This window comes from Synchiropus splendidus, chromosome 12 (assembly GCF_027744825.2).
Source record: "Synchiropus splendidus isolate RoL2022-P1 chromosome 12, RoL_Sspl_1.0, whole genome shotgun sequence".
In the NCBI taxonomy this organism is placed as follows: Eukaryota; Metazoa; Chordata; class Actinopteri; order Syngnathiformes; family Callionymidae; genus Synchiropus; species Synchiropus splendidus.
In genome coordinates this window covers 2088358-2110954 of record NC_071345.1, presented here as the reverse complement: position 1 = coordinate 2110954, position 22597 = coordinate 2088358, and the positions used below count along the sequence as shown (strand labels likewise).

Below are 22597 nucleotides of genomic sequence, written 5' to 3'. Positions count from 1 at the left end.
AGCGTCAGTGCTCGACTTGACGCCCCCGGATGAGGAGGTCGTCAGCGTTCACGCGTGTGGAATTGCCTCAGCAGTTGCAGGAGTCCCGGCGGACGGTGAACAGCCTCCGTCAGCTGGTGCAGGAGGACGAGGAGGACGAGGTGCAGAAGGTCAGCTGGAGCGGGGAGCCCGTTGGAAGTAAGCCGCGACGCCACCTGCTGCTGCTGCTGCTGCTGCTGCTGCTGCTGCTGCTGCTGCTGCTGCTGGACAGGCGCCTGACGGCCAGGGCTTCCTCTGTGCAGGCATCGCCTGGTCGGTCCAGGAAACGGCCTCAGAAGGGTCCTTCCCGAAAGCCAACACAGACGCTGCCGTGATCAGCAGGAGTCACTCGGGCTACTCGCTGAGCTCGCTCTTCAAAGGTGAGGTGGAAACGTTCAAGCATCCGTGTTCGCCTTCTGAGACAGATCTCTGCTGTCTTAGGAAAAGCAAGGAGCTTCCAGAGCGACAGTAAGTCATCATCATCAGGAGGAGGAGGAGGAGCAGCTTTTATACACTTGTGTCTTCAGGTCCTGTGAAAGTCCTTGGTCCAGAACTGAGAAGATCGAAAACAGAATACAAGGTAACATGGGCTCTTCTGTCTGGGAAAAACGTGCTCCGGTCTGTGTTTCACTTGTGGCTTTCTTCATGGACAAAACCCTCATGGAGACGGTTCAGTGACTGACATGCTCCCATTGTTAGAAATACACCTGCGGTGTGACAGTTCCCATTCCCATGTGCACAGGAGTCGGCCTGTGAGTGGAGTCTGGACGAAACCGTCCGCAGGATGCAGCATGGCAAAGTAACTATGGCGCACAGAGCGGCCTCCTCCGTGTCCCTCTCCAGTGGCTCACGCTGACTTTGCTCTCTCAGCCGGTCTATCTGGAGCGCTTCCGGACTCTCCAGGACAAGCTGGCGCTGCTGGACGTTGCGACCGGTCGACACGACGGAAACATCATCACAGCCGTCAGTCATGCTCACGCTACTACTCATGGCTTTGTTGTCTGACCGCTCCACCGAGGGCCGCTTTTCACTGTCCAATTGCAGGTGCTGATCTACTTGAAGAGGACTCTGGACGCCGGTGGGTTCATCGACTCAAGACTTGGATCACCTCGTGCCGTTCCCGTCCCTGGATCTGTGCTTGTGTTTTCTGCTCCCAGAGGTTCTGTTCAGAGAGTTGGAATTCAGACAGACTGCACTCAGACACTTCATCAGTCACCTGACCGAGAGCCAGGATGAGAAGCTTCTGCTGGAGCTGCTGAGGTACCGCTGCAGACCCACCGCGGCTCCAGTGTCACACGCTGACTGACGCGCCTCTCTCTTGTCTTTAGGAGCCTCAGGAGAACAGAGGAAGCAGCGGTGAGTCACCGCTACCACACGCACAAACTCACGCAGTTCTGGTGACGTCACTTCCTCTTTCAGATGGTTCACTATAGAAAACAGTTGCGATTGACGGATGAGAAGAAGAGGCGGGACTTCCTGAAGGACTGTGTCAGGTGAGACGGTCGCCTGCTGGTGCTTGTGTGGCGCGGGAGCTTTGACGTGTCTGTGATGCAGTCTGGGCTTCGGTGCCGAGGACTCGGCTCATGTTCAGGATCAACTCGACCTGCTGGAGTTGCAGCGAGTCATCGAGGTCAGACGCCTCTCTGCACATGTCCCTCGCATGTCGAACGCTCAATCCTCCCTCTGCTGTTTCCAGATGTCGGACCAGGAAGCAGAGCGTGGTGGGAAGGAAGAAATATTCCGCAAGTTCCCCAGGAAATCTGCGCTTGTCAACTTGCCCTTAATAACTACCTTGTACTACTGTTGCTTCTACCACTACACGCAGCCTGAGGTGTGTGTGTGTGTTCTGTTGACCCTGAGGTGCCTGTGTTGGTGCGTGACCTTTGGAGTCTTACCTGTCTTCCACTGAAGTCCACCTCAGGTGACCTTGTCTTCCCGTCCTACACAGCTTGTGTTAGAGCTCCAGAAAACCTGGTTCGCCCTGAGGTGGCGACGGTAGTCAACAAGGCAAAATAGGGAAGGAAAGAAGCGCCGGTGTTTTCATGTGAATCCTTTTTTTTTTTTTTGCAAAATCGGCCAATAGTTACTCAGTTGAGGGCAAGGTTGTCCTCAACCAGGTGGAGTGGAACGGCCTCTTGTAACTGGTGGCACCAGTGTAACAGCTAGCTTCCGAGGAGATGCTGTAGTTGAAAGGCCACACAGCGTAAGCTGGAGACTGTGGAGTGTTGCGACGTGAGAAGGCCAGGCTAAACAGGTCCCCGCTGCTCTGTCGTGGTGAAGTGATCTGCCGATGCATACGAGTCATGGACTCCAGCTCCTGCTGTCTTCAACTCTAATCCTGCGCTCCGGTGCTTCAGGGCAGCTTCTGCAGCCCCGCTCACGTGCGGCGGACCTTCAAGCTCTCAGAGAAGCAGCATCTGGTGACAGCCTTGGCCGCTCGAGCCCGACAGAAGGCCTGGAGCGACGTGGAGGCCATGCTGTCCACGCGAAAGCTGTTCGGCTTCACCAGGAGAAAGTGTCCAATCGGCTTCCACCGCGTTGTTGACATTCTGCACAAGAACAGTGCACCTGCACAGGTGAGTGGCGTCTCACCGAGCCGTGGAAATGGCTCCGACTGTTGACTGGATGTTGTTGTGTAGATGTTGCAGCAGTACGTGGCGCTGGTGGAGGACTCAGACCTTCGGATCAGTTTGGCACAGAAGCATCGCTGCCATGACATCGTCATCAATGTGAGTGGAGCATGTGATTCGACAGCTGGAGAATCCGAACATGACGACACGTCTCATGCTTGTAGACCCTCAAGGACTTGAAGGACCGGCAGCAGCTGCTTGCATATCGAGGGAAAGTGGATGGTGGATCAGCGGAGGAACACAAGATCGATGAGCTTCTCAACAATCCGGTGAGTCGCCATGATGGGTCTTCTGCTGCTTGTTCATCTTATGAAGAAGGACGAGTGGAGGGTGATGACTTCACCAGACAAGTCCAACCCAACTTCCTCCAGGGTTTCTTCACTCGAACAATGGCAGCCCCTCATGTTTTGGCTAATGTGCACAGAAGGAAGTTCTCACACCTTCATAAAAACACATTTACCTGAGGCCTCATTTATGAACATCACATACAACACATTTTTTGCTGTGAGAATTTGTGCAAATAAGTGACACCAGAGGGAGAGAAGGAAACCTTTTTATTGATTCACAAGTTTCACTGATGTCCCTCAGGACAATGTCCTGCATCTCCTTAACACTGACTGAGACAGTGCGTCCAGAATAAGAATTGAAATATTGCTTTAAATAAACTGTGGCGTCTCAATGGACATGCTGCTTTGACAAGACTATTCACAAGACTAGAAAATGGCTGCCATCCTGCATCCTCCTCTGCCACCGGCCACATCATGTGTTCGTGTGGGGTGGGGTTCCATCGCCCTCTGCGGGCACCACTGCTCAGGCCTCACTTCAGGATGGGTTGTGATGGATAGACTGAAACAGAAGTGAGAGGTGCTGCAGACGTCTCTCGCGCCTGCTCACAGCGCCACCGTGTCACTGACACGCACCACGTGTGTCTTCTGTTTTTCTGTCTTTGTTTCACCACCAGCAAACAGCACCCTGTGCTATGAAACGAGTGATTTGACCGCACACTTTGCTCTGTCTTTGTCTTCTAGCAACTTCGCTGGAAGAACTGACACGACACACGGGAAAGAAAGTCCAGGACACCTGGGGGTGGGCGTGTCAAGACGCAGAAGACTGTTTTTAATGAAACGTGGTCATAAAGAATCTGTGTTGAGGATGGGGTGTCAACCCTTGGATCCACCTGAATAAATGCAGAGAGTCACTGGGATGCTAACCAGTGTGGGCTCCAGCAGGTTGGTCCCGGTTCCAGAGTCACGTGATCGACCCGTGTGCAAGGCAGCGTAAAAAAGCAGGGAGCGTAGCGTCACACATAAAATCCCTAAAGTAAAATCCAAGTCTGTGGAGCGGCCCTCAGGGCTCGCTCTGAAGGGTCAGCTGGCTCCGATGCGGGGAGTTGGGACTCGGGGGGCTGCTGGGGTTGGAGCTGGAGTCCGGCTGAAAAATACGACATTCATTATTGGTCATCATTGTCAACGTCACCCGGCTGCGGACTCTCACCTCTCGATCCAGGTCTGGGTCCAGGTCAGACACGCCTCGAGAAGAAGCCCCAGCCGCGAAATCTGACAAAATACCACACAAGTTGGTTGGCAAGTGTGCGTGCGTGCGCGTCAGAGTGTGTGTGTGAGAGAGAGTGCGTGTGTGTGTGTGAGAGTGTGGCCGAACCTGACGCTGTGCGACTGATGTGAGACTTGCTTCTGTTCTGCCTGGAGATGCTGGAAAGTGGGCGTGGCCGATCTTTGAGGGAGTCATCCTGTGTGGAAAAGGAGGAGATGCTACGCTGTAAAAAAGTTGTGCAACAGACAATGTATTCCAGGGATGGCTCACCAGAGGTAGGTCCATAAGAACCTGCATCCCATCTCCTGGGCCCATGTGAGCCACGTGGTTGAAGTTGGTTGGATTTGAGATCATCTTGGACCTTAACTCTGGATCTCTCAGCATCTCTCTGAAAGAGATGTCTGACTGTCAGGTGCATCACAACCGGTCAACACTGGCACCTCTCAGCACTGCCCCACCTACCTCCGTTGCTGAAGGCGTTCTTCTTCCGGAACTTTAAATAAGAACTTCCTTTTGCTGCGAGTTCGGACCATCAACCTCCTGCTTTGGTCCGAAGTTTCTGGAATAGTGAGAGCGCCCTCTAGGGAAAGATGGGGCTCCATTTGAAATGAGGGAGAAAAAAAAAAACGCAGACTACAAACTGAGGAGAGAAACTGACCTGAGGAGGAGTTTTTGAAGAAAACCAGTCGAGGAAGCTCTGAACTGATGAGATTCAGAGTTCCTTCAACATTCAAGGGTCTGATCTGAGAACACAAGGAGGATCGAGGTTATTGAAGCCATCAGACCACGTGAACTCTTGGATCAGTCACCTTGCGGATGGGAATGGTCTGCACCCAGTCGGCGGAGTGAATATCAAACACGTCAACTCCGTACTCCGTGTAAACAGAAAGGTGAGTGGAGTTGGAGCCTGATGGCGACAACCGTGTCAGAACCAAGCCACCAGAACATCTCGGCTGCTTCGGACAATGACTTACAGCAGGCAAGTGGCAAGGCAGGCCACATCATCTCCAGCGTGCGAGAGCGCCGCCCCTGTCCGTCCACGTAGACGCCCAGCAAACTGAAGCACAGCAGAACCTGGCTGGTCCCCACCTCACAGGCGTGCAGGGCATCCAGGGGCTGCTGGGCCAGGAAGGCCAGGGACGGGTCAGCAGGGTTCACCAGGCTGATGGGTGAGGACTCCCCCTGAAGTGCCAACAGAGCAAACCCAGAAGGGTAGCCGATGCACAGTCGCTCCCGAACCATCCCCATCCACTGGACTTGGCCTGGAGCCTGCACTTCCCACAGCTTCTTGTGGTGGGGTTTCACATGGGTGATCTCAAAGCACAAAACCTTTAAAAAAATATAGGTAGAATATAGGTATAGAAGACTAGAATCAGCATCATTCAAATGCCGTCATTTCCGGACTATAGAGCGCAGCGGAATATGAGCCCCGTCCACTACATTTAAGAAGGAAGCAGACCTTGTTCATACATAAGCCGCAGGTGCAGCGGTGCTGCCTGCGCTGTGGACAGGTCAGTGGTGCACCGGCTTAAAAACACTGGGTTCAGCATGGAGAGTGAGGAAATAGTAAATAATAATAAATAAATAATAGTCGCACTGGACACGTCGTTTCCAGCATCTAGCACCGAGTCGCCTGAGGCGAGGAGCTCACCCCCTGTGGAGAGATTCCAGAGACAAGGTGCAGCTCTCCAGCCGGGGTCAAGTCTGCGGCCAAAACCCGACTCGCTTGGGTTGATGTCTGACTTTTGAGCCAAACACACTTGGTCTGGAGACAGAGTCTCGCGTGTACTATTCACATTAAAACCCCCAAAATGCGCTGTCTTCGCCCACGTGCCCAAAGTTCCGACACCACAGCTGGTCTCAGAGGCTGCTTCTGGATTCCACACCTCCAGGAGATCCACTCTGCTGACGGAGCTGTGGACACTCGGGCGAAAACATCGCATTTTGAGCTCTGATTTCAGCCTGTAAAGATCCATATATTAGCCGCGCTGTTGTATAAGCCGCGGGGCTCAGACCGCCAGAAAAAAGTAGCGCGTATAGTCCGGAAGTGACGGTACCTAGTTTCACTGCGGAGACGTACCTGGCGTTTAATGGCCGCCAGAAGACAAGCGGGACCTCCAGGCCAGAGGACTCCTGTGGTCAGAACCTGGCAGCCTTTAGTTTCAGTCAGCTTCAGGTCAAAGCTGGACTCCCCTCCCTCCAGAACTGCCCAGGATTGCAGGTGCACCTGACGGTTCCGAGAGCCACACAGCAGCGCGACCATCTTCTCTTTCGGAATCAAATCAATCTGATGAACCTTCTTAATGTCCGACGCTCGCACGATGACTGGAGAGACACACGAGTGAGGTCACCACATGTTCAGCTGTCAGGCAGCAAACCTGGGAGGGACTTTACCGTCTCTGGTCACCTCCACCACAAACAGTCCGTCATCAGTCCCCAGAGCAATCCTCTCCCGATCTGCAAACCAATACTGGGTCAACGCTCGGTCCAGTGCGAGGAGCAGAATGAAGGTACTGACCCAGGACAGCAGCGGACTGGGTGGCCTTTATGATGGGTAAAGAGGAGTCGTATGCTTCATGTGGAACGTGCACGGTCTGGATCTTCAGAGCGTTCTGGCTCACGATGTTCAGAAGGCCTTCCAAGATCCGCACCCACTTCCTCTTCTCTTGCTCGCTCTCTGCCAGAACCAGCAGAGACGTGGAGCAGAGCGGCGAGCAGGATGCTGAGGCCGTCACCTGAGCCAGGAAAAGCCACACAAATGCTACTTGTCTGGGGAAAGAGGAGGAAAATGTGAAGCACTCACCCTGAAGATGCAGGGAATGTCTTTCCGTGTGGCATGAATCACATCCGAAGCCAAAACTGAGCTGACTGAGAATCCCTCGTCCCTGGAAGGCATGATGAGACATGATGAACTAGAGACCCTCGTGTCCACCACTAACTCGGGGTTACCTGAGGTCCAAGACCAGACTGGCAGCTGAGCCCGGTTGCGTGGACTTTCCCTCCTGGACATCGTACAAGAAGAGCCGACAGTCGGACACCACGGCGTACGCCCGCTGCCAGCCCTTCTTCACCCCGCTGGGCTTGGGCACCTGGGGGAGCGGCCGAGTGGGTCACCAACCAGTCACTGTGGCACCTGGACTGGGCCGTACCCGGCCGGGGGTCTTACCCTGACATAGCCTTTGTAGGCCGTTCCTCTTCCCCTCTGAACATCCACACCCAGAGGTCTTTTGGCCTGGTCTCCTGGAATTGGACAAACCTGCGGGGCGTGGTCTTTGCAGGTCACATGGCACACAAAGGGACAGACTGCAGAGGAAGGGAGGCCCAGATGAGTTGGAGGGGATGTGTGTTTGAGCATGTGTGCGCGCACATACCTTCACAGCAGAAGCCCTGTCTCATCAGACCGGTCATGACTGAACTGCAGTAAAAGCACTGGACTGGAGTCTTGAAGTTTTTCATGTTCAGTTGATGGTTCTGGAAAAGACAAAGAGACCTGTAGCACAGTGTCTGGCTGCTGAAAGGTGGGATAGTGAGGGGCGATAATCGTATACCACATCCTGCCAAACACACTCTCCACGGTGACAATTCTGCATCTCACCATTGATTCGATAAACACGCGGCTCACTGGCTGCATTGGACCTGCACACGTGAACAGGAGGAGACCGTGACGGCGTCGCACTCTCCAGCTCCGCGGCGTTTGACAGCCAACACCGGCATGTGACAGTGTGGTGGACTTGGTTCATGGTTCACCATGGTAGTTTGAAAGTGATTTGTAAACCAGGCAACCTTTGATCATGACACTGGTCGACTCCGAGTCTCTGGATGAGATGGAGTGGTCCTCACGGGTTCTCTGACGCGCTCGTCTGCCTTGGTTCACATTTAGGGACCATCAACAAATTCTAAAGCCTCAAAGTAGAGTCTCAGGCGGAGCAGACAGCGAAGACTTCACTTTTTGTTTTGCCAAATTTCACGTGAAGTACTTCTGTGGTTCATCACTTGATCACATGACAATCATGACTCCGACAGGAACAGACTGATTTACTCAACTCTAACTGCATCAAGACTGAGGCGCATGAGGCGGGCGACTCAAAAGCCGGTGGAGCGTGAATGTAACTCACCTGTGTTAGGATGGTGGACTGGGCAGTAGGGGAGGGGCTGGTGCACTTCACTTCCTGTGGAGAGAGACGGGACAAGGTGAAAACAGAGGTCCAAGTGCAGTCGGTGAGATCAAAGTCATGGAGACTCGCCTCAGGTTCCGTGGGAGATGGGGTTTCCTCTTTCTGAGAGTCTAAATCATAGCTCGTCTGAAAAACAAAAACAGGTCCAATGACTGCACAGCTCAACGACAGGCGCCAACACACGCACCTTGAATGAAAGATCGGGATCAAGCGGGGACGTGTTAAAGTATTCAAAGATGGAGTCTTCCAGTTCTTGAAACTTGAGACCTGCTGTGAGACAAACGTTAGAAACCAACTGTGTTTCACTTCCTGTTGGTGGAAGACAAAGACCAGTTTAATCACCTTTGTCATCCTCAATGTCCTTTTTCAGCGTGTCCAACTGCTCGCCCATCTGCCTCCGCCTGTCCTCGCTCTCCCTCAGCTTGCTGTACAGAGAGAGAGAGGGGGAACACTGAAGTAGAGCTACAGTGCAGAGGTGTGTGTGTGTGTGTGTAAAAGCAAAGGTCAGCCATTTGTTTTAGATGGTCAAGAGTAAGAGGCTGGGAAAGCAATTTGTCAGTGACGGTTCTGACCAAGACAAACGTGTGTGTGTGTGTGTGTGTGTGTGTGTGTGTGTGTGTGTGTGTGTGTGTGTGTGTGTGTCAGTCACCTCTCCAGAGACACATTGGAAGATTTGAGTTTTCTAACTTCTTCGAGAATCAGCTGTTTGGCTCGGATCTCAGCATCCAGCGCAGACTGGAGCTCCAGACGTGCCGACATATCCAACTTCTGACTACGCCTGACTTTCCACAGAGGATCCTGGCAGACGTGGGCACCAGAGATGCATCAGCTCATCTGTTTCCACACAAGAATGTCTCTGTGAATGTTACCACGGGTCTGGTCTGGTTGGAGTTCCTGAGTGTCTCCAGTTCCTCCGTCATCTTGGTGGTGAGAGACTGCAGGTAACCTCGCGCGTCCTTCTCGTCACTGACCCTACGTGCACAGTCAGGCAGACGGTCCATCATCGGCATCAGACATATTCAGAAGCATCCGCTATTGGACTCACCACTGGATAATTTCGGCAATCTGAGCTTCCCAGTGAGCAACTCCTTCCTTTTTAGCGGAGAGATCCCGGAGTTCCGTCTGCAGCTCACAATTCTGAGACGTCAGTTTGTCCACGAATGAGGACAACTGTGGAGAAAGTTAACAATCAGAGCCAGGACCTGACCCGGGAAGCAGGAGCTGACCTTGACCAACCTTTTCAACTTTGGACGCCAGTTTAAGGTTTTCCTCCGTCAGGAGCTTTTTCTCTCTTTCAAGTTTCTTCTTCAGATCCAGGATCATGTCGTCCATGTCAACTCTGGAGGATTCAGAAAGGCATAGCATAAGCGGGAACCACAACAATCCCAAGTCGCAGTCATAGAGCAGACTGGCCACCAACCTCTTCAGGGGTTATTTGTGTTTGCACATCCCATTTGTTCTGCATATTCAGCATCACTGTGATCTGCACCACTGATGCTGAATGTTGCAGCTTTGCCTGCCCTGCTGTGCAGCTAGACTAGTGTTGTTTGAACTTGGATGCAGGACAGGTGTGTTGTTCTGAATGAACAGCGCTTCACTTTAATAAAATTCAAAGCCGTCTCCATGTGGAATTCAAATGTGTGGCCATTGTGCAGACAGTAACAGCGGCAAAATACTCATGTCACCGTCACTATCAGGAAAGCTGAGTAAAAATTCATCAGCGTTTGTCTCAGATGTGCATGGAGTCAGTAAGTCTATAAATGTCAGGGACTTCATGGTTCAGCCTTTACAGGGGCACCTGTTTGGATGACCTTAAAATGATGCCGACGCAGCGACAGCTGGTCGACATATTGTTAATATTCTCACACTTTGAGGGGATGGTTGCTCTCGCATGTCGAGGATGATTCACAGCAACTCAGTGGTGACTGAATAAAAACCCTAGCTTTATGATTTGTTATGCTCATGTGCCAATGTTGGCGCAGAAGTTTAAAGTGAGCATGCGCTGCGATGCATTACTGTACAGGTATACATGGTCTACACAGCAGATTGGCGTGGACGTCCAAAATGGCTGCGTCTTTACAGAGGTGACTGTAGCATCGGTTCATCTTGTGACACTCTATATGACAGGTCACATGTGCGGTCACAGAATTGTAATAGCAATGCCTTCTCAGTCATCGTGGAGAAAAATAAGAACTAAAAATGATCCGAAATGTGAGTGAACAATAGAAGAATGTGTCGCGGGCGTGCAACTCACCTCAGCCGTTTGTCCTGATCAGACTTTTCGCGCAGAAGCATCAGCTCTTGTTTCATGGACAGGTGAGCCCCTTCAGAGTCCAGCAGGTTCTTTTTCAGGTTCTGGACCTCAGCTCTGTTGAGCGAGTCTCTCCTGAGAAGCTCCTCCTCATAGAAAACTGCCTTCTTATCAAGCTCTGCCTTCAACAAGGACAACTCTTGCTGGGACTCGGCCCCTAACCCGGGCATTCCTCGCTGCTTGAAGCAAGTCGCACCTGTTAGGTTACTGCTGACGCACAAAGCTGGATAGAACCATGAGACAAGTTCCCACCTTCAGGCTCTCAAGCTCAGCCTCCAGACGTTTGGCATACGCATCACTGTGCTCACGCAGCTTTCTGTCCTTCGATGCTTCCGCCAACACTTCCTGCAGTCGAGCATCCACCTGATACAGACAAATCTTTAAAGCCGATATGTCCACCATCATGACTTCAGGTCACTTTCACTGGGTGTCTTTGTCACGCTGTCAATATTTTGGTAAAATCAACGTTTGAGATTTATGTAAACTTCAAGTGTTAAAACCAGGAATGCATCGAAAATTTTCGACCAACACACGTGGCAAAATCAGCATCGGTGTGGAGGACTTTTAGGGGCTTTTCACCCTGCTGGGTTCTGTCTCGGGTGGCCTGAGTTCGATGCGCCCCCTGCTGTGCAGCCTCAGGCCATGTCCCCTTTTTCCTGCTCAGCTGGCGGCGCTCTGCGCACAACAGCTGGTTTGTGACCCACTACGAAGCACGTCTCAAGGAAGTCGTCACGAGCCACGCGACAACCTGTTTACCACCATCAGCTTGACCTCCTGTCACTTCTTAGCTCTACGAGTCGTCTTCACCTGGTGATCTTCTGTAACTTGGGGAAAATTAGCATATTTACGCTTGGTTGTGTAGAGTGCGGCATTATTCATTTAAGCAACTCGGTCTGTCAATAAAATCAGGTGTTTATCAGCCTAACAAAGGCAAAAACACACAAGTTATCAAACATCCGCACACATCCTGAGTGCCAGACCGCAGCGCTGCGCTCCTGTTCCCCAGCACAACCTTCCACCACAGTGTTCTGGGAGTTAGAGAAGTTGTTTTTGAACGATGGTAGTGAGAGCGAGTCTGTTCAGTCCACAAACGGTCATCGGTCTTAATTTGTCTGAAAATAAGTCCCTGCATCTTTCTGAAACGTCATATACGAGTGAAATTGTGGGTTGATATATTTTATTTTTATGCTTCCCACTTGCGGAACATAGATATATATTCAGTGGTGGCACTTTGTCGTAGTTTTCCTATGAATAAAAGGGAAATTGTATGAGACTTAAACGCACATTTACATGAGAGAACATGCTTAATTGACTGATAACTGCAGAAGATACGAATAATCGGTATAACAGCTCTAGTCATCTTTCGTTTTTCAGCCTTGGTAACCTCCTTTTAGGTTTGCTTGGGCCAAGCACTTTCATCATGGTGCGTCCCTTGTTCTAAGCTTTACCTCCTTGTGGATCTTGTCCGTCCGGCGCACCTCCTGTTTCATGGTGTCCATCTTTTGCAGGAGTGCATCAACTTCCTCCTCCTTGTCACGCAACTGACGGGATAGACGCTGTTTGGAAGAGCGTACTTCTGACATGCGCTCAGACACCTCAGACAGTTCGCGAAGAGCAGACCTCCTCTGAGACTGGACGTCCTTGAGCTCCTGAGATTGTGAGCGGAAGAGCTCCAGAGTCTCAGAGAGTTGCTGTGCAGGACAAGGTTTCAGCATTAGCACATGAGTCTCAGTCTTGAAGCCCTGCAACAGAAGAGCGAGTCCTCTTGTCATCTGCTCTTACCTTGTGGACATTGTCCTTGTCTTGTCTCAGGCTCTTCACTTGTCTCTCTAGACTCTGGACCTTAGAGACAGCACTTTCACTGTCTTGTCTCAGAGAGACTGCTTCCTCCAGCTGATGCTGGAGCCAATCAGAGTCTGCGAGGGCAGAGGGAGCAGAGCCACTGACACATTTGCACCAACCACAAAACCTGATGCCACTCATGCTGATGACAGAACTACTGCTAGCTCACCTGCAATCTTTTTCTTCAGTCGATCGATTTCTTCGTTCAGTTTATTTATTTCTTGAAGACCTGAACTTCCATCAGACTCTGAAAGAAGAAGACAAGAGTTTCTACTGTGTCTATGCTTCAGGTTCACACTGCACTCCAGGGTTTTCTTTATTTAACCGCAGACAGGTTACATGTGCGCCGCCGGATTCATGGTCAAACGTGTTGTTCTGCCCCACCTTCTAACTGGTGCTATGTCTGTGTCCCGGGTGCACCGTCTTGCACCTGACCTGCTGACCAGCTGTGCCTGACACACGCTACCTGGCTTGAGGGGATGTGCTCTACCTTCCAATCGGTGCTTTAGTTTGCGGTTCTCCTCCTCCAGGTAATGAATTCTTTTCTTGAAGTCCTCCACATCCTGTCGCTCAGCTCCATCCTTGTCTTGCCAGTTCCCAGGTCTTAGTGAGCCAAGGTCTGACAAACAGCTGTCCGTAGTGTAGGTGAAGCCCACAAAAGGAAAGTTCTGACCGCTGAACGCAGAGTGACCTGGTGGACCCACTTCCTGTTGGAGAAGACAGTGACCAATCACAATCCAGTCCGTTTTGCCTCTTGGCACAAGAATCATCAACATGTCGAGAGGTCATAAGGTCGTGCCCTGCGTGGGACTGGCGACCTGTCCAGGGTGTGTTGCTGACCAGGACTAAGTCGTGGTTAACTGAGGATGTACGCATGCATGTTGAGTGAAAGTTCACAAAGGGCCGCAAGTGAAGTGCAAGTTCAGCCCAGGAAACAAAGGAAAGCAATGTGGTTTCCTCATTTTGACAGTCTGAAGGATTAATGGGATCTAAGATCTCACCAAGTTTTTCAGGTTGTCATCATCAACATCAAAGTTTGAAGTGTCTGTGGGTGAGGACACATCTGGGACATAGGGAGCCTGGGTAGATCGGATGTTGTCCCAGTCGATGCCACAGAAGAAAGGATGCTCCTTAAAGTCCTGGATCCCATTGGCGCCTAGTCTTCGGTCTCGGGAACAGAGCAGCCGCTGTATCAAGTCCCTGGCTTCCTCAGAGACGTCACTGACATGGGATGGGAATTGAAGTCGCTCCTGGTGACAAAAGAGGACTTAAGAGACCCCATAGACCTGACGTGAAGAAGAATATAGGCATCTGACCTCATGGTTCATGATCTTCCCATACGTTTCCACCAAGGACTCTGCGTAAAACGGCGTTTCTCCAAATAACATCTCATACACGCAGACCCCAAGAGACCACCAGTCACACTCTGGACCATAGCGGCCAAATCCATCCTCCATTGCCTGCAGGATTTCTGGAGAAATATAGTCTGGGGTCCCAACAGCTACTGAAGACTGGACCTGAGGATGACCAGGTGTCATGTTCCTGTCATGTAGAACCTTCATCTGATGCATGACATTACCGTGCCATCCTCCATGAGACGTAAACACGATCCAAAGTCAGCAAGTCGGATGTGACCATTGAGGTCCAGAAGGACATTGTCAGGTTTGATGTCTCTGGAAAATGGAAATAAAGTGACACACATGTGCACACAGGAGCGCAGGCAGCTGCCCCTGCTGTATGAAGTGGGTGGAGTCGCTACCTGTGGACGTAGTGGTGCTGGTGGACTGAATGGATGGCCAGAACCATCTCAGCCACATAGAACTTGGACATTTCCTCTGGGAGTCGGTCCTCAAACCTGCTGAGCAGTGTCAACAAGTCTCCACCCACGTAGTAGTCCATCACCAAGTACTGGACGGAAAGACAGCAGAATCACTGTCATTTGCTCTGGCTTTGACCGAACGGGACAATGTCTGTTACAGACAGCAAGGGAAGATCAGGTAATTCTGAATGTCAAAAGAAAACCTGGACTGATACACTTCCGTTCATTGTTGATGTTAGCAATAGTGTCTGCTTAACCACAACATTACTTCCAACTTGTCAAGGTCATACCTTTCCACACCCATCTGTTCATAAAAACCTGTTGAAGCTGAGGATCTGTCAACCAACACCAGCTGAGGATGAGCGTCCATCCACTGACCAGTGGTCATGGTCCACAGCTGACATCTTGACACATTGATGTTTGTTGATATTCAGGTAGTTGGTTTGAAAACACTGAACACAAGGCCATGCTTCTTTCCTGGCATCTGTCATTCAGTTAACTATTATTTTTCTACTTTGAAAAGTGGGTCACAGACACATCCCCAGGTGCATTCTGTATATAGACCTCAGAAGTCAGTCGTGTCGCCATCGAGTGTGTGGACTACCATTTCCCCTGATGAGGCAACGATCAAAAGTGGAGCAGCAAAGCACACAGCAATGGAGAGGAGGCAGGAAAACTGCACTGCAGTAGTGGCAGTACTGCCGTGCTATGAGAAATAGTAGCGGAGCAGTACAACCAGTAGCATGTCAGGGGCCAGCCCGGGCCAAAGGCGGCATCTTTCCATCTCCTTCACATACTTACCAGGTGATTGTCGTCCTGGAAAGCATAGTGTAGCGTTGTCATCCACTGAGAATCTCCGTTCACCAGGACATCACGTTCTTCTCGGAAACAAGCAGTCTGGGACATCGGAAAATGAAAATGGTATTCAGCCATGTACTCACACAGGGAAGGGGACAGAGTCAGACCCCTGGATTTCTGCTCTCAAGCATCAGAATGGATGCTTAAAATTCAGTGTCTGGAGATAGTGTGGAATATCTGCTCTTAGATTCCTGCCTGACCGAGGCAGGTCACGCACAAGAATCTTTCAGGGGAAAGCAAGGGTGAGTGGGCCAGTCAGACAGAATGAACGAGACAGAGAGAGAGACACCGAGGGAGCTAAAGAGCAAGTCACCTCTGCCCGCTTCAACATCTCCCACTTGTTGAGAATCTTCATGGCATAAACTTGTTCTGTCTGTTTCATCTTCACGACAGCAACCTGGAGACGGAGGAGACCTCAGGTGTGATACAGGTGAGGTACAACAATCGGACAATGCAAAGTGTGTGTTGCTTTACCTCTCCGAAGGCGCCTCGTCCAATCACCTTCAACATCTCAAAGTCATCTCGGTGCAACCGCAGGTTCTTCAGAACCGATGTGAATGGACCAACTATAGAGGAGGATAGAGGAGTTCAGTACTTCAAGGATCTGCACTGCATGTATCGTCACTTCCGGACTATAAGCCGCTACTTTTTTCTGGCGGCCTGAGCCCCGCGGCTTATACAACAGCGCGGCTAATATATGGATTTTTACAGGCTAAATTCGGATTAAATCAGGCTTTTCATTTACCCAATACACTCAAAAGGCAGTGTTTTCGCTCGTGTGTCCACAGCTCCATCAACAGAGTGGATCTCCTGGAGGAGTGGAATTGAGAAACAGCCGCTGATACTGGCTGTGGTGTCAGAACTTTGGGCACACAGGCGAAAACAGCGCATTTTGAGGGCTTTAATGTGAATAAAAAATGTGAGAGGCTGTCTCCAGACCAAGTGTGTTCGGCTCAAAAGTCCGACGTGAACACAAGCGGGTCGGGTTTTGGCCGCGGACTTGATCCCGGCTGGAGAGCTGCACCTTGCGCCTCAGGCGACTCCACACCAACATGATAGATGTAAAGGGTCTGATGGCTGTCTGGGCCGACAACATTGTTCAAGAACAACTCCCCTAACCTTCTCCATCGTCAGTCGTCTCTCTCACTGTGTTCAACGTGTCGTGAGAGCAGCGTGGACCAATCAAGACTCTCCAAATTACGCAGCTAGTTTCAACTATTTCCTCACTCTCCATGCTGGACCCAGTGTTTTTAAGCCGGTGCACCACTGACCTGTCCACAGCGCAGACAGCACCACTGCACCTGCGGCTTATGTATGAACAAGATCAAGGTCTGAACAGACCAAGCAGTGACAGTCTCCACCCATCAAAACTCTACGTCCAACCCTCACAAACCATGATGTGGAGCTACACCAGTGAATGTTCTCGCAAGGGCTACATTCCACATCAACAGTTACGGTGCACATCAGGGGTCAGCAAACCGTTCCAGAGAGGGTCACAGCGTATGAAGGTCGTTGTTCCATCTAATCAAGAAGACACACTTGGCGACCCGTTACACATGATTTTTACTGCTCAATAGTTCAATTGACTACTGACATGACCAAAACACGTCATACCGTACTTAGTCACTTGAATAAGCTGTTTTCCCAGAGCATTGGCGTATGTGGGGCACCATCGGAGCGCCGACGTTTGGGAGCTTTGCTCCGGGAAGCTTGACTCTAATGATGACATTCTGTGAGAAATGTCTCAGCCCACCACTGGTTCGTCCTTGTGGACTTCCCGAGTGTCCGGATTTTAGCCACCGCCTCTTGAGGGGCACGTTATTGCTGAAAATAGTGTACTTTCTTAATTCCCCATCCTAACTGGAATAAGCACATTTTCCTCCTATTGTGATCCACATGAGCGATTTCCGCATCACGAGAGCCAGGTTTGAGTCCAGGGCCAACAGACTCCGCTGACCTGTCGGGAATCCACTCCAGCACTTTCAGAAGGAGTGTAGTTCTAAGACATGACACACACACACACCTCACGGACCAGGAACCAACAACAACAACAACAACACTCTTACCCCACTTCAGGAAGTCAGAAACGTGTTTCTCCCTCTTCATGGCAGAGCTGGAGAACTCGGTGTGGACGCAGATCAGCAGGTCCAGCAGAGTCTCCACGCTTAGCCGGTCCTTGTGGTTCAGCACAAGTTCATCCAGCCGCTTGAGCCGAACTTGGGCGGCCATCCTGCCTGGTATCGCAACCAACGAGGCTCACGGTCTGAGGAGCAGTCGAATAGCTAGCCCGTTTCCGGTGGCGTCCTGCTAACGTCGCGTTAGCCTAGGCGGCTCCTGGAACGGCGGGCGGACATGTAGAACCGGTACAGGTGGGGACGCGGTTTCACCGGCCTTCGCCCGCGGGCCTTGCGTGCTCTGCTCGCCGTTAATCCCGATGGTTCTGGACTTTCGACTCAAAAGGCGGAATGTGGGTCACAGCGTCCATGTCAACTGGACTGGTTCCAAGTCCAAATTTGGTTCTGGACCCGGACTGAAAAGCAGGACAAACCGTCCACGGTTCCCCTTGGTAGCGCTCGGATGGACCAGTACACTCCGCAGGCGAACCTGCCGGTGAGGCGGATCAGTCGGGAATATGGCTGAATCCAGGACGGTGCCTCGGGACCAGGATGACGTCACTGGGATACACTTCCGCCTAAGTATACTTTCAAAACAATGTTTTCGAGGCGTGATTCATGTATTTATTTTATTAATCGTTCTTGTTTGCCGTTGTTCTCTATGGCTTGGAATGTAATGGTTAATATGAACTGATTCATTAATTTACAGAAGACACTCTCAAACCGATCCAACGACCAGAGCAAAAAAATCCTCTTTATTCAATCATAGTCTGAGCTCTGAATCGAACGTCCCGGAAACATGGAAGTGTACAGTTACTGGCTTTTCTTTCGATGCTCTTAAATTCCAGGAGCAAGTTACATCCACAAACCAAATCACCGACAATGACGCCAACGTTTATTCTCACCATCACTGACGCTGTGCAGTATACGACGAAAAAAAATCAAGTTATATATAGTTTATTGTTATTGGTTGGCCAGCGGAAGGTTTAGCTCCCAATGTTTTACTGCTGTTGGTAGAAAGAGACTGTGTAACGCGATCGTCGAATTGAACTGTGAGGGTGAGAGTGCGTGATGTCAACACGCGCGCCTCAATAAAGTAACCTAACCTCTCGGCGTGTCATGCGGCTCTGCTTTTGTTTCCGACAGATAAAAGCTGAAGGCTGGATCAAATACCTACATGCTGCTGAAAGTCACGTGTGCACTTGTAATTGACACACAGATCTCGATTTCGCGAGACTTGGCGTCTCTTTGAGCGAGATCAGCGGTGCAGGAGCGTGAGTCCGGACGAGCTCGTATTTCCGCGGTAAGACGGTGATTAGCGCGCGCAGCCACGTGCACGGCCCTGGCGCTGATGCGCAGAAGGGGCGCGCGCGTCAAACTCCGTGCATGAGCGCGTGCGTGCAGCTAGCTCGAAGCGTGTGCGGAGAAGCGGGCGCGACGGATCCGCGTAGCTGCGTGCGCGTAACTTGTCGTTTTGTGTCCGTGTATTGTGCGTGTATTCGCTTACGAAAGCGCATGCATGTGCGCCGTTTCTGCAGCGGGCGGTCGCTTGAGCGAGTGTTTGCACGTCTTCTGCGCCCGTCATGACGCGTTCTTCATGTTCCTCAATGAACCGTTGGACAAGTCCCTGACCAGTCTTTCACGTTTGTGTGTGTGCGTGTGTCTATGCGCGTGTGCGTGTGCTGAAGGGTGAGGGGTCATGGAGGTTTCTTCCCACAGCCTCTTCCTGCTGCAGCAGCTCAATGTTCAGCGGGAGTTTGGCTTTCTATGTGACTGTACCGTTGCTATTGGCAACGTGTACTTCAAGGCTCACCGGGCTGTTCTGGCAGCCTTCTCCAACTACTTCAAGATGATTTTCATCCACCAGTCCAGGTGAGAGAACCACATCTCCATGTCTCAGCTCGGACCCTCACGTGCGTGCGTGCGTGTTTGTGTGTGCTAGTGAGTGTATCAAGATCCAGCCCACGGACATTCAGCCTGACGTCTTCAGCTACCTGCTCCACCTGATGTACACGGGGTCGCGTCCGCAGCAGCCGGTGGACCAGACGCGCTTGCAGGACGGAGTCCGCTTCCTTCACGCCTATCAACTGGCTCCCAAATCGAACGACGGTGCAGATGAGGCGACTGTCGAAACTCCTCGCATGTCCAACCTGTACGGCATCCAGATCTCCTCTCAGCTGGCCACCAAAGAGGCGTCTGCTGACCTGAAGGCAGCTGCGGCCTCCAGCATGCCTGCAGAGGGCGGTCGGCAAGGGAGGCTCTCCTTCCAAGCTGCACTGGAAAGGCTTCCGTCAGACCACCAACTGCCCTCCGTCTGCTCCATGGCATCTGGAGACACATGTGACACTTCCACCCACATCAAGCAGGAGACCGGGGCTGATGCCGACAGCGAAGGAGGGACTGCGGATGCCGCAGAGGTGGGGCCCCCAGCTCAGCTCATTCAGTGTCCACGCTGTGGCGAGCAGTGCTCCTGCCCGGAGAGCCTGCGCCTGCACCTGTTCAGTCACACCCTGGAGCCCGCCCACCTCATGGGCGGTCTGAGCCAGGGCCTGGGTGAGGGGCCGGTGGGCAGCCAGGAGCAGCTGGAGGAGGCCCTTCGCCAGAGTCAAGTCCTTGCCAGCCAGCTGGCCGCAGAGCTGAAGAGGAGTCGCAGCGAAGGCCAGATCGCCTCTTCGCCAGCCGCGGCCCTGAACTCGCGCAAGAGGAAGATAGCTTGCGCCGTCTGCTGCCTGAGATTCAGCCACAAGGGGCAGCTGCAGGAACACATGTACGCTCACACTGGGAAGCCCCGCCTCCATCGCCACAGCCGCCCCTGCAGCCAGCTCTTCCCGGGCGCCGAGGAGTACTGCGAGAGCGATCACGTCGGTGAAGGCAGCCGAGTGCTGCTTTCAGAGGAAGTCAACAGAGATGTACAAGACAACGGAAGCTCGTCCTACTCGCTAGACTCTGAGGTTTCTCAGGAGAGTGCCGACGGCCGCTGCAATGAGATCATGTGACCAGCTGATGTTAAATGTACTCTGAGGACGGCGCTCTTCTCCCAACAGTTTTTGTCGAACCCTGTCACTGAACATTTGTATCCAGGTGACGTGTGATGTCCTGTTTGTTTGAAACTTGGTGCAAAGTTTGGGTCCGTTTGTGACACACGCCACTCTGTTCACACCACCTCCACCTGGTAAATCAGGGCGCACCCTGGACGCGGGTTGATATCTGAGCTCCACGGTGTGACAGCTTGCTTTATTGGAGAAGGGAAACCATAGTCACATGTTTCGCTCCTGATTGTGTGGTCCAAATCTTTCTTTACGTCTGTGATTAAATATTTTTTGTCTTAATCGTTATTTTTGCTCGGCAGATTGTTTTGCATCCCGATGGCTTGTTTCTCCATGATTCCACAGCCCAGGTGAGACCTGGAGCACCAGAGCCTGACGTGTGGGTCGGAGTGTGCCCGACTCTCAAGCCAGCGTCTTGCTCTTCAGCAGGAAGCGTTTAGCGCTCTGGACCGTGTTCTGGAGCAAAGAAGGTGCCTGTCAGATCCGTGCCAGCCCAGCAGAGACACGCGAGAACCCACCTGCATCAGCATCGCCACGGTCATCGGCCCCACGCCTCCAGGAACAGGTGTGATGTAAGCTGCTTTCTGACGGGCCGACGGGAAATGAACATCCCCCACGACCCGGTGGCCACTGGCGCGGCTGGCGTCTGAGGCACAGTAGCAGCAGGTCACTCACAGACACAGGCGCAGGCTCAGGCTCACGTCACCTCTGATGTAGTTGATGCCACAGTCAATGACCACACTGCCTTCCTTAAGCCACTCTCCTCTGACCATCTCAGCCATGCCAGCGCCCACCACTAGGATGTCAGCCCGACCCACCTGCATGTGAGATCAGTACAAGCAGCTCCTAAGAGTCAACGTGTGGTTCCTGCGTGCTACAGGGACCACGCACCTGTTTGGGAAGGTCCACGGTCTTTGAGTGACAGGTGGTCACAGTGGCGTGATTCCACAGAAGAAGATCATGCATGGGCCCGCCCACAATCCGACTGCGTCCAATCACCACGGCGTGTTTGCCCGCCACAGTGACCCCTGCAGACCAGACCACGGAGCGTGTGAGCGGGGGTGCATCTGCTGGGGCTGGTGTGTGTCTCCTCACCTGCGTGTCTGATCAGCTCCATGCAGCCATTGGGGGTGCAGGGGAGGAAGCAGCTGCTCAGATCTCCACGAGCTAATTTACCTGCGTTGATGCAACTCAACCTTTTCAATAGAGGAAGAGAGTAGCAAGCGGATGTTGGAACACCCATCAACAAGCCGCACTTGGACTCAGCTAGCTAGTCAGCATGTTTGTTACCCGTCCACATCTTTTTCCGGATCAACAGTATTTGTCACGATGTCACTGTCGATCTTGAGCTCGCAGTCAAGTGGAAGCTGCACGATGAGGCCGTGAACCTCCTCCTTGGCGTTGATGGACCTGATGGTTTGCAGCACCTGCAGCACAGTGTGGCCAGTCAGGTGGCTAGAAAACCACAAGCCCCTCCCAGTACCGACACCACAACTCCATCATCGGTGAGGAAAAAGAAGAAGCGGCACCTGCTCTTGGGTGGTGTGGCGCGGCAGGCGCACATGTTTGGCTTCAATCCCGACCTGTCCAGAAGGTGTCAAGCTGTGAGACGCTCTGAGACCGGCCATCGTGGCCAGGGACTCTCACCTGGGCAGCAGCCTTCAGTTTGCTGCTGATGTACAAGTTGGAGTCGTCCCGGTCTCCCACCTGGCGCAGGTGAGAAGGTGACTGGAGGTCAGCAGAGGCAGCAGAAGCACTGCGCTCACCTGGAGAACCAGCAGGCCCGGACGGAAGCCTGGAACCTGACTCATCATCTCTGCAACTTCCCTCCTCATTTTCTCTGTCAGCAACCTAAAAACAACCGACTGTGAAGTTCAACTGAGGTCACCTGGTGCTGCGTGATGATGCTTTACCTAGACACTTCTTTTCCAGAGATGAGAGTTGCTATGGTACGTTTGTGTCCGTACCGTGAGGAGAACAGGGCACGACCGGCAACAGAGGTCAAGACAGACATGACTGCTCGACAGAGAGACACAGCGTTTGTTAGATGGACACACAAACCTTGGGACAGATAAACCACAGGAGAGACTGGCAGAGCAGAAACAAAAAGAAAAAGTGGCGCAGAGACTGAACACTCCATTACTCTCCAAACACTGAGAACAAGAGACAGTTATTTGTGACTCACCAGGTGTCCACGTGTTGAACTTACTCTGTCTGTTGGATGGTCGGCGG

At 52.1% G+C, this 22597-nt stretch overlaps 4 protein-coding genes across 13 annotated transcripts in view; 2 read left to right on the top strand and 2 right to left on the bottom strand.

Moving 5' to 3' along the window:
• Positions 1 to 4037, top strand: part of vipas39 (VPS33B interacting protein, apical-basolateral polarity regulator, spe-39 homolog) — a 5192-nt gene extending 1155 nt beyond the window's left edge. For 2 of the 7 annotated variants that reach the window (XM_053881950.1, XM_053881949.1), the window contains exons 3-18: positions 72 to 177; positions 282 to 398; positions 460 to 486; positions 546 to 598; positions 761 to 817; positions 889 to 981; positions 1063 to 1096; positions 1176 to 1278; positions 1347 to 1374; positions 1438 to 1511; positions 1573 to 1648; positions 1715 to 1849; positions 2376 to 2594; positions 2658 to 2747; positions 2813 to 2917; positions 3677 to 4037. In XM_053881950.1, coding sequence (XP_053737925.1) covers positions 72 to 177; positions 282 to 398; positions 460 to 486; positions 546 to 598; positions 761 to 817; positions 889 to 981; positions 1063 to 1096; positions 1176 to 1278; positions 1347 to 1374; positions 1438 to 1511; positions 1573 to 1648; positions 1715 to 1849; positions 2376 to 2594; positions 2658 to 2747; positions 2813 to 2917; positions 3677 to 3697 — 1338 coding nt within the window. In that variant the 3' untranslated portion in view covers positions 3698 to 4037. Of the gene's footprint in view, positions 1 to 71; positions 178 to 281; positions 399 to 459; positions 487 to 545; positions 599 to 760; positions 818 to 888; positions 982 to 1062; positions 1097 to 1175; positions 1279 to 1346; positions 1375 to 1437; positions 1512 to 1572; positions 1649 to 1714; positions 1850 to 2375; positions 2595 to 2657; positions 2748 to 2812; positions 2918 to 3676 lie in introns of those variants that run through there. The other 5 variants (XM_053881953.1, XM_053881952.1, XM_053881948.1 and 2 more) reach the window with 4 other exon arrangements.
• On the bottom strand, positions 3193 to 17870 carry cdc42bpb (CDC42 binding protein kinase beta (DMPK-like)). Of its 3 annotated transcripts, XM_053881858.1 has the most exons (36): positions 17271 to 17870; positions 15679 to 15770; positions 15518 to 15601; positions 15148 to 15243; positions 14287 to 14435; positions 14107 to 14200; positions 13844 to 14044; positions 13529 to 13777; positions 13018 to 13234; positions 12697 to 12774; positions 12468 to 12601; positions 12134 to 12376; positions 10938 to 11048; positions 10629 to 10861; positions 9611 to 9713; positions 9420 to 9544; positions 9244 to 9346; positions 9024 to 9172; positions 8717 to 8799; positions 8562 to 8641; positions 8315 to 8500; positions 7571 to 7670; positions 7366 to 7502; positions 7149 to 7288; positions 7003 to 7084; positions 6718 to 6934; positions 6594 to 6656; positions 6280 to 6524; positions 5174 to 5528; positions 5009 to 5106; positions 4858 to 4942; positions 4662 to 4779; positions 4470 to 4587; positions 4308 to 4395; positions 4143 to 4204; positions 3195 to 4079 (listed from the first exon to the last, which is right to left on the bottom strand). In XM_053881858.1, the coding sequence occupies exons 1-36, from the start codon at positions 17431 to 17433 to the stop codon at positions 3996 to 3998; spliced, it is 4965 nt and encodes a 1654-aa protein (XP_053737833.1). In that variant the 5' UTR covers positions 17434 to 17870; the 3' UTR covers positions 3195 to 3995. The 3 variants fall into 3 exon arrangements, with proteins under 3 accessions (XP_053737831.1, XP_053737832.1, XP_053737833.1); XM_053881856.1 differs by having other exon boundaries at positions 3193 to 4204; positions 8562 to 8644; XM_053881857.1 differs by having other exon boundaries at positions 3193 to 4204.
• zbtb25 (zinc finger and BTB domain containing 25) lies at positions 17386 to 20670 on the top strand. Of its 2 annotated transcripts, XM_053881960.1 has the most exons (3): positions 17386 to 18621; positions 19007 to 19190; positions 19261 to 20670. In XM_053881960.1, exons 2-3 carry the CDS (start codon positions 19018 to 19020, stop codon positions 20312 to 20314), a joined length of 1227 nt encoding a protein of 408 aa, XP_053737935.1. In that variant the 5' UTR covers positions 17386 to 18621; positions 19007 to 19017; the 3' UTR covers positions 20315 to 20670. The 2 variants fall into 2 exon arrangements, with proteins under 2 accessions (XP_053737935.1, XP_053737934.1); XM_053881959.1 differs by having other exon boundaries at positions 17386 to 19190; positions 19261 to 20669.
• Positions 20539 to 22569, bottom strand: LOC128768806 (C-1-tetrahydrofolate synthase, cytoplasmic-like). The gene is made up of 11 exons (XM_053881991.1): positions 22551 to 22569; positions 22279 to 22453; positions 22132 to 22216; positions 22013 to 22072; positions 21895 to 21948; positions 21656 to 21792; positions 21461 to 21561; positions 21257 to 21393; positions 21072 to 21183; positions 20884 to 21011; positions 20539 to 20821 (listed from the first exon to the last, which is right to left on the bottom strand). The coding sequence occupies exons 2-11, from the start codon at positions 22377 to 22379 to the stop codon at positions 20768 to 20770; spliced, it is 969 nt and encodes a 322-aa protein (XP_053737966.1). The 5' UTR covers positions 22380 to 22453; positions 22551 to 22569; the 3' UTR covers positions 20539 to 20767.
• Between the last annotated feature and the right edge of the window lie 28 nt (positions 22570 to 22597).

Bases quoted from the DNA above. Each gene is read 5' to 3' on its own strand.
- LOC128768806 (XM_053881991.1), bottom strand. From the start codon at position 22,379: ATGTCTGTCTTGACCTCTGTTGCCGGTCGTGCCCTGTTCTCCTCACGG. The intron at 21,184-21,256 runs GTGCGTGGTCCC...TCTCACATGCAG, and splicing joins CCGTGGACCTTCCCAAACAG to GTGGGTCGGGCTGACATCCT. The intron at 20,822-20,883 runs GTGGGTTCTCGC...TCTTTGCTCCAG, and splicing joins CCGTGGCGATGCTGATGCAG to AACACGGTCCAGAGCGCTAA.
- zbtb25 (XM_053881960.1), top strand. From the start codon at position 19,018: ATGGAGGTTTCTTCCCACAGCCTCTTCCTGCTGCAGCAGCTCAATGTT. The intron at 19,191-19,260 runs GTGAGAGAACCA...TGTGTGTGCTAG, and splicing joins ATTTTCATCCACCAGTCCAG to TGAGTGTATCAAGATCCAGC.
- cdc42bpb (XM_053881856.1), bottom strand. From the start codon at position 17,433: ATGGCCGCCCAAGTTCGGCTCAAGCGGCTGGATGAACTTGTGCTGAAC. The intron at 14,436-15,147 runs GTAAGTATGTGA...CTTTCCGTCCAG, and splicing joins TCCAGGACGACAATCACCTG to TACTTGGTGATGGACTACTA. The intron at 10,862-10,937 runs GTGGGAACTTGT...TGCTTCAAGCAG, and splicing joins CTGAGCTTGAGAGCCTGAAG to CGAGGAATGCCCGGGTTAGG.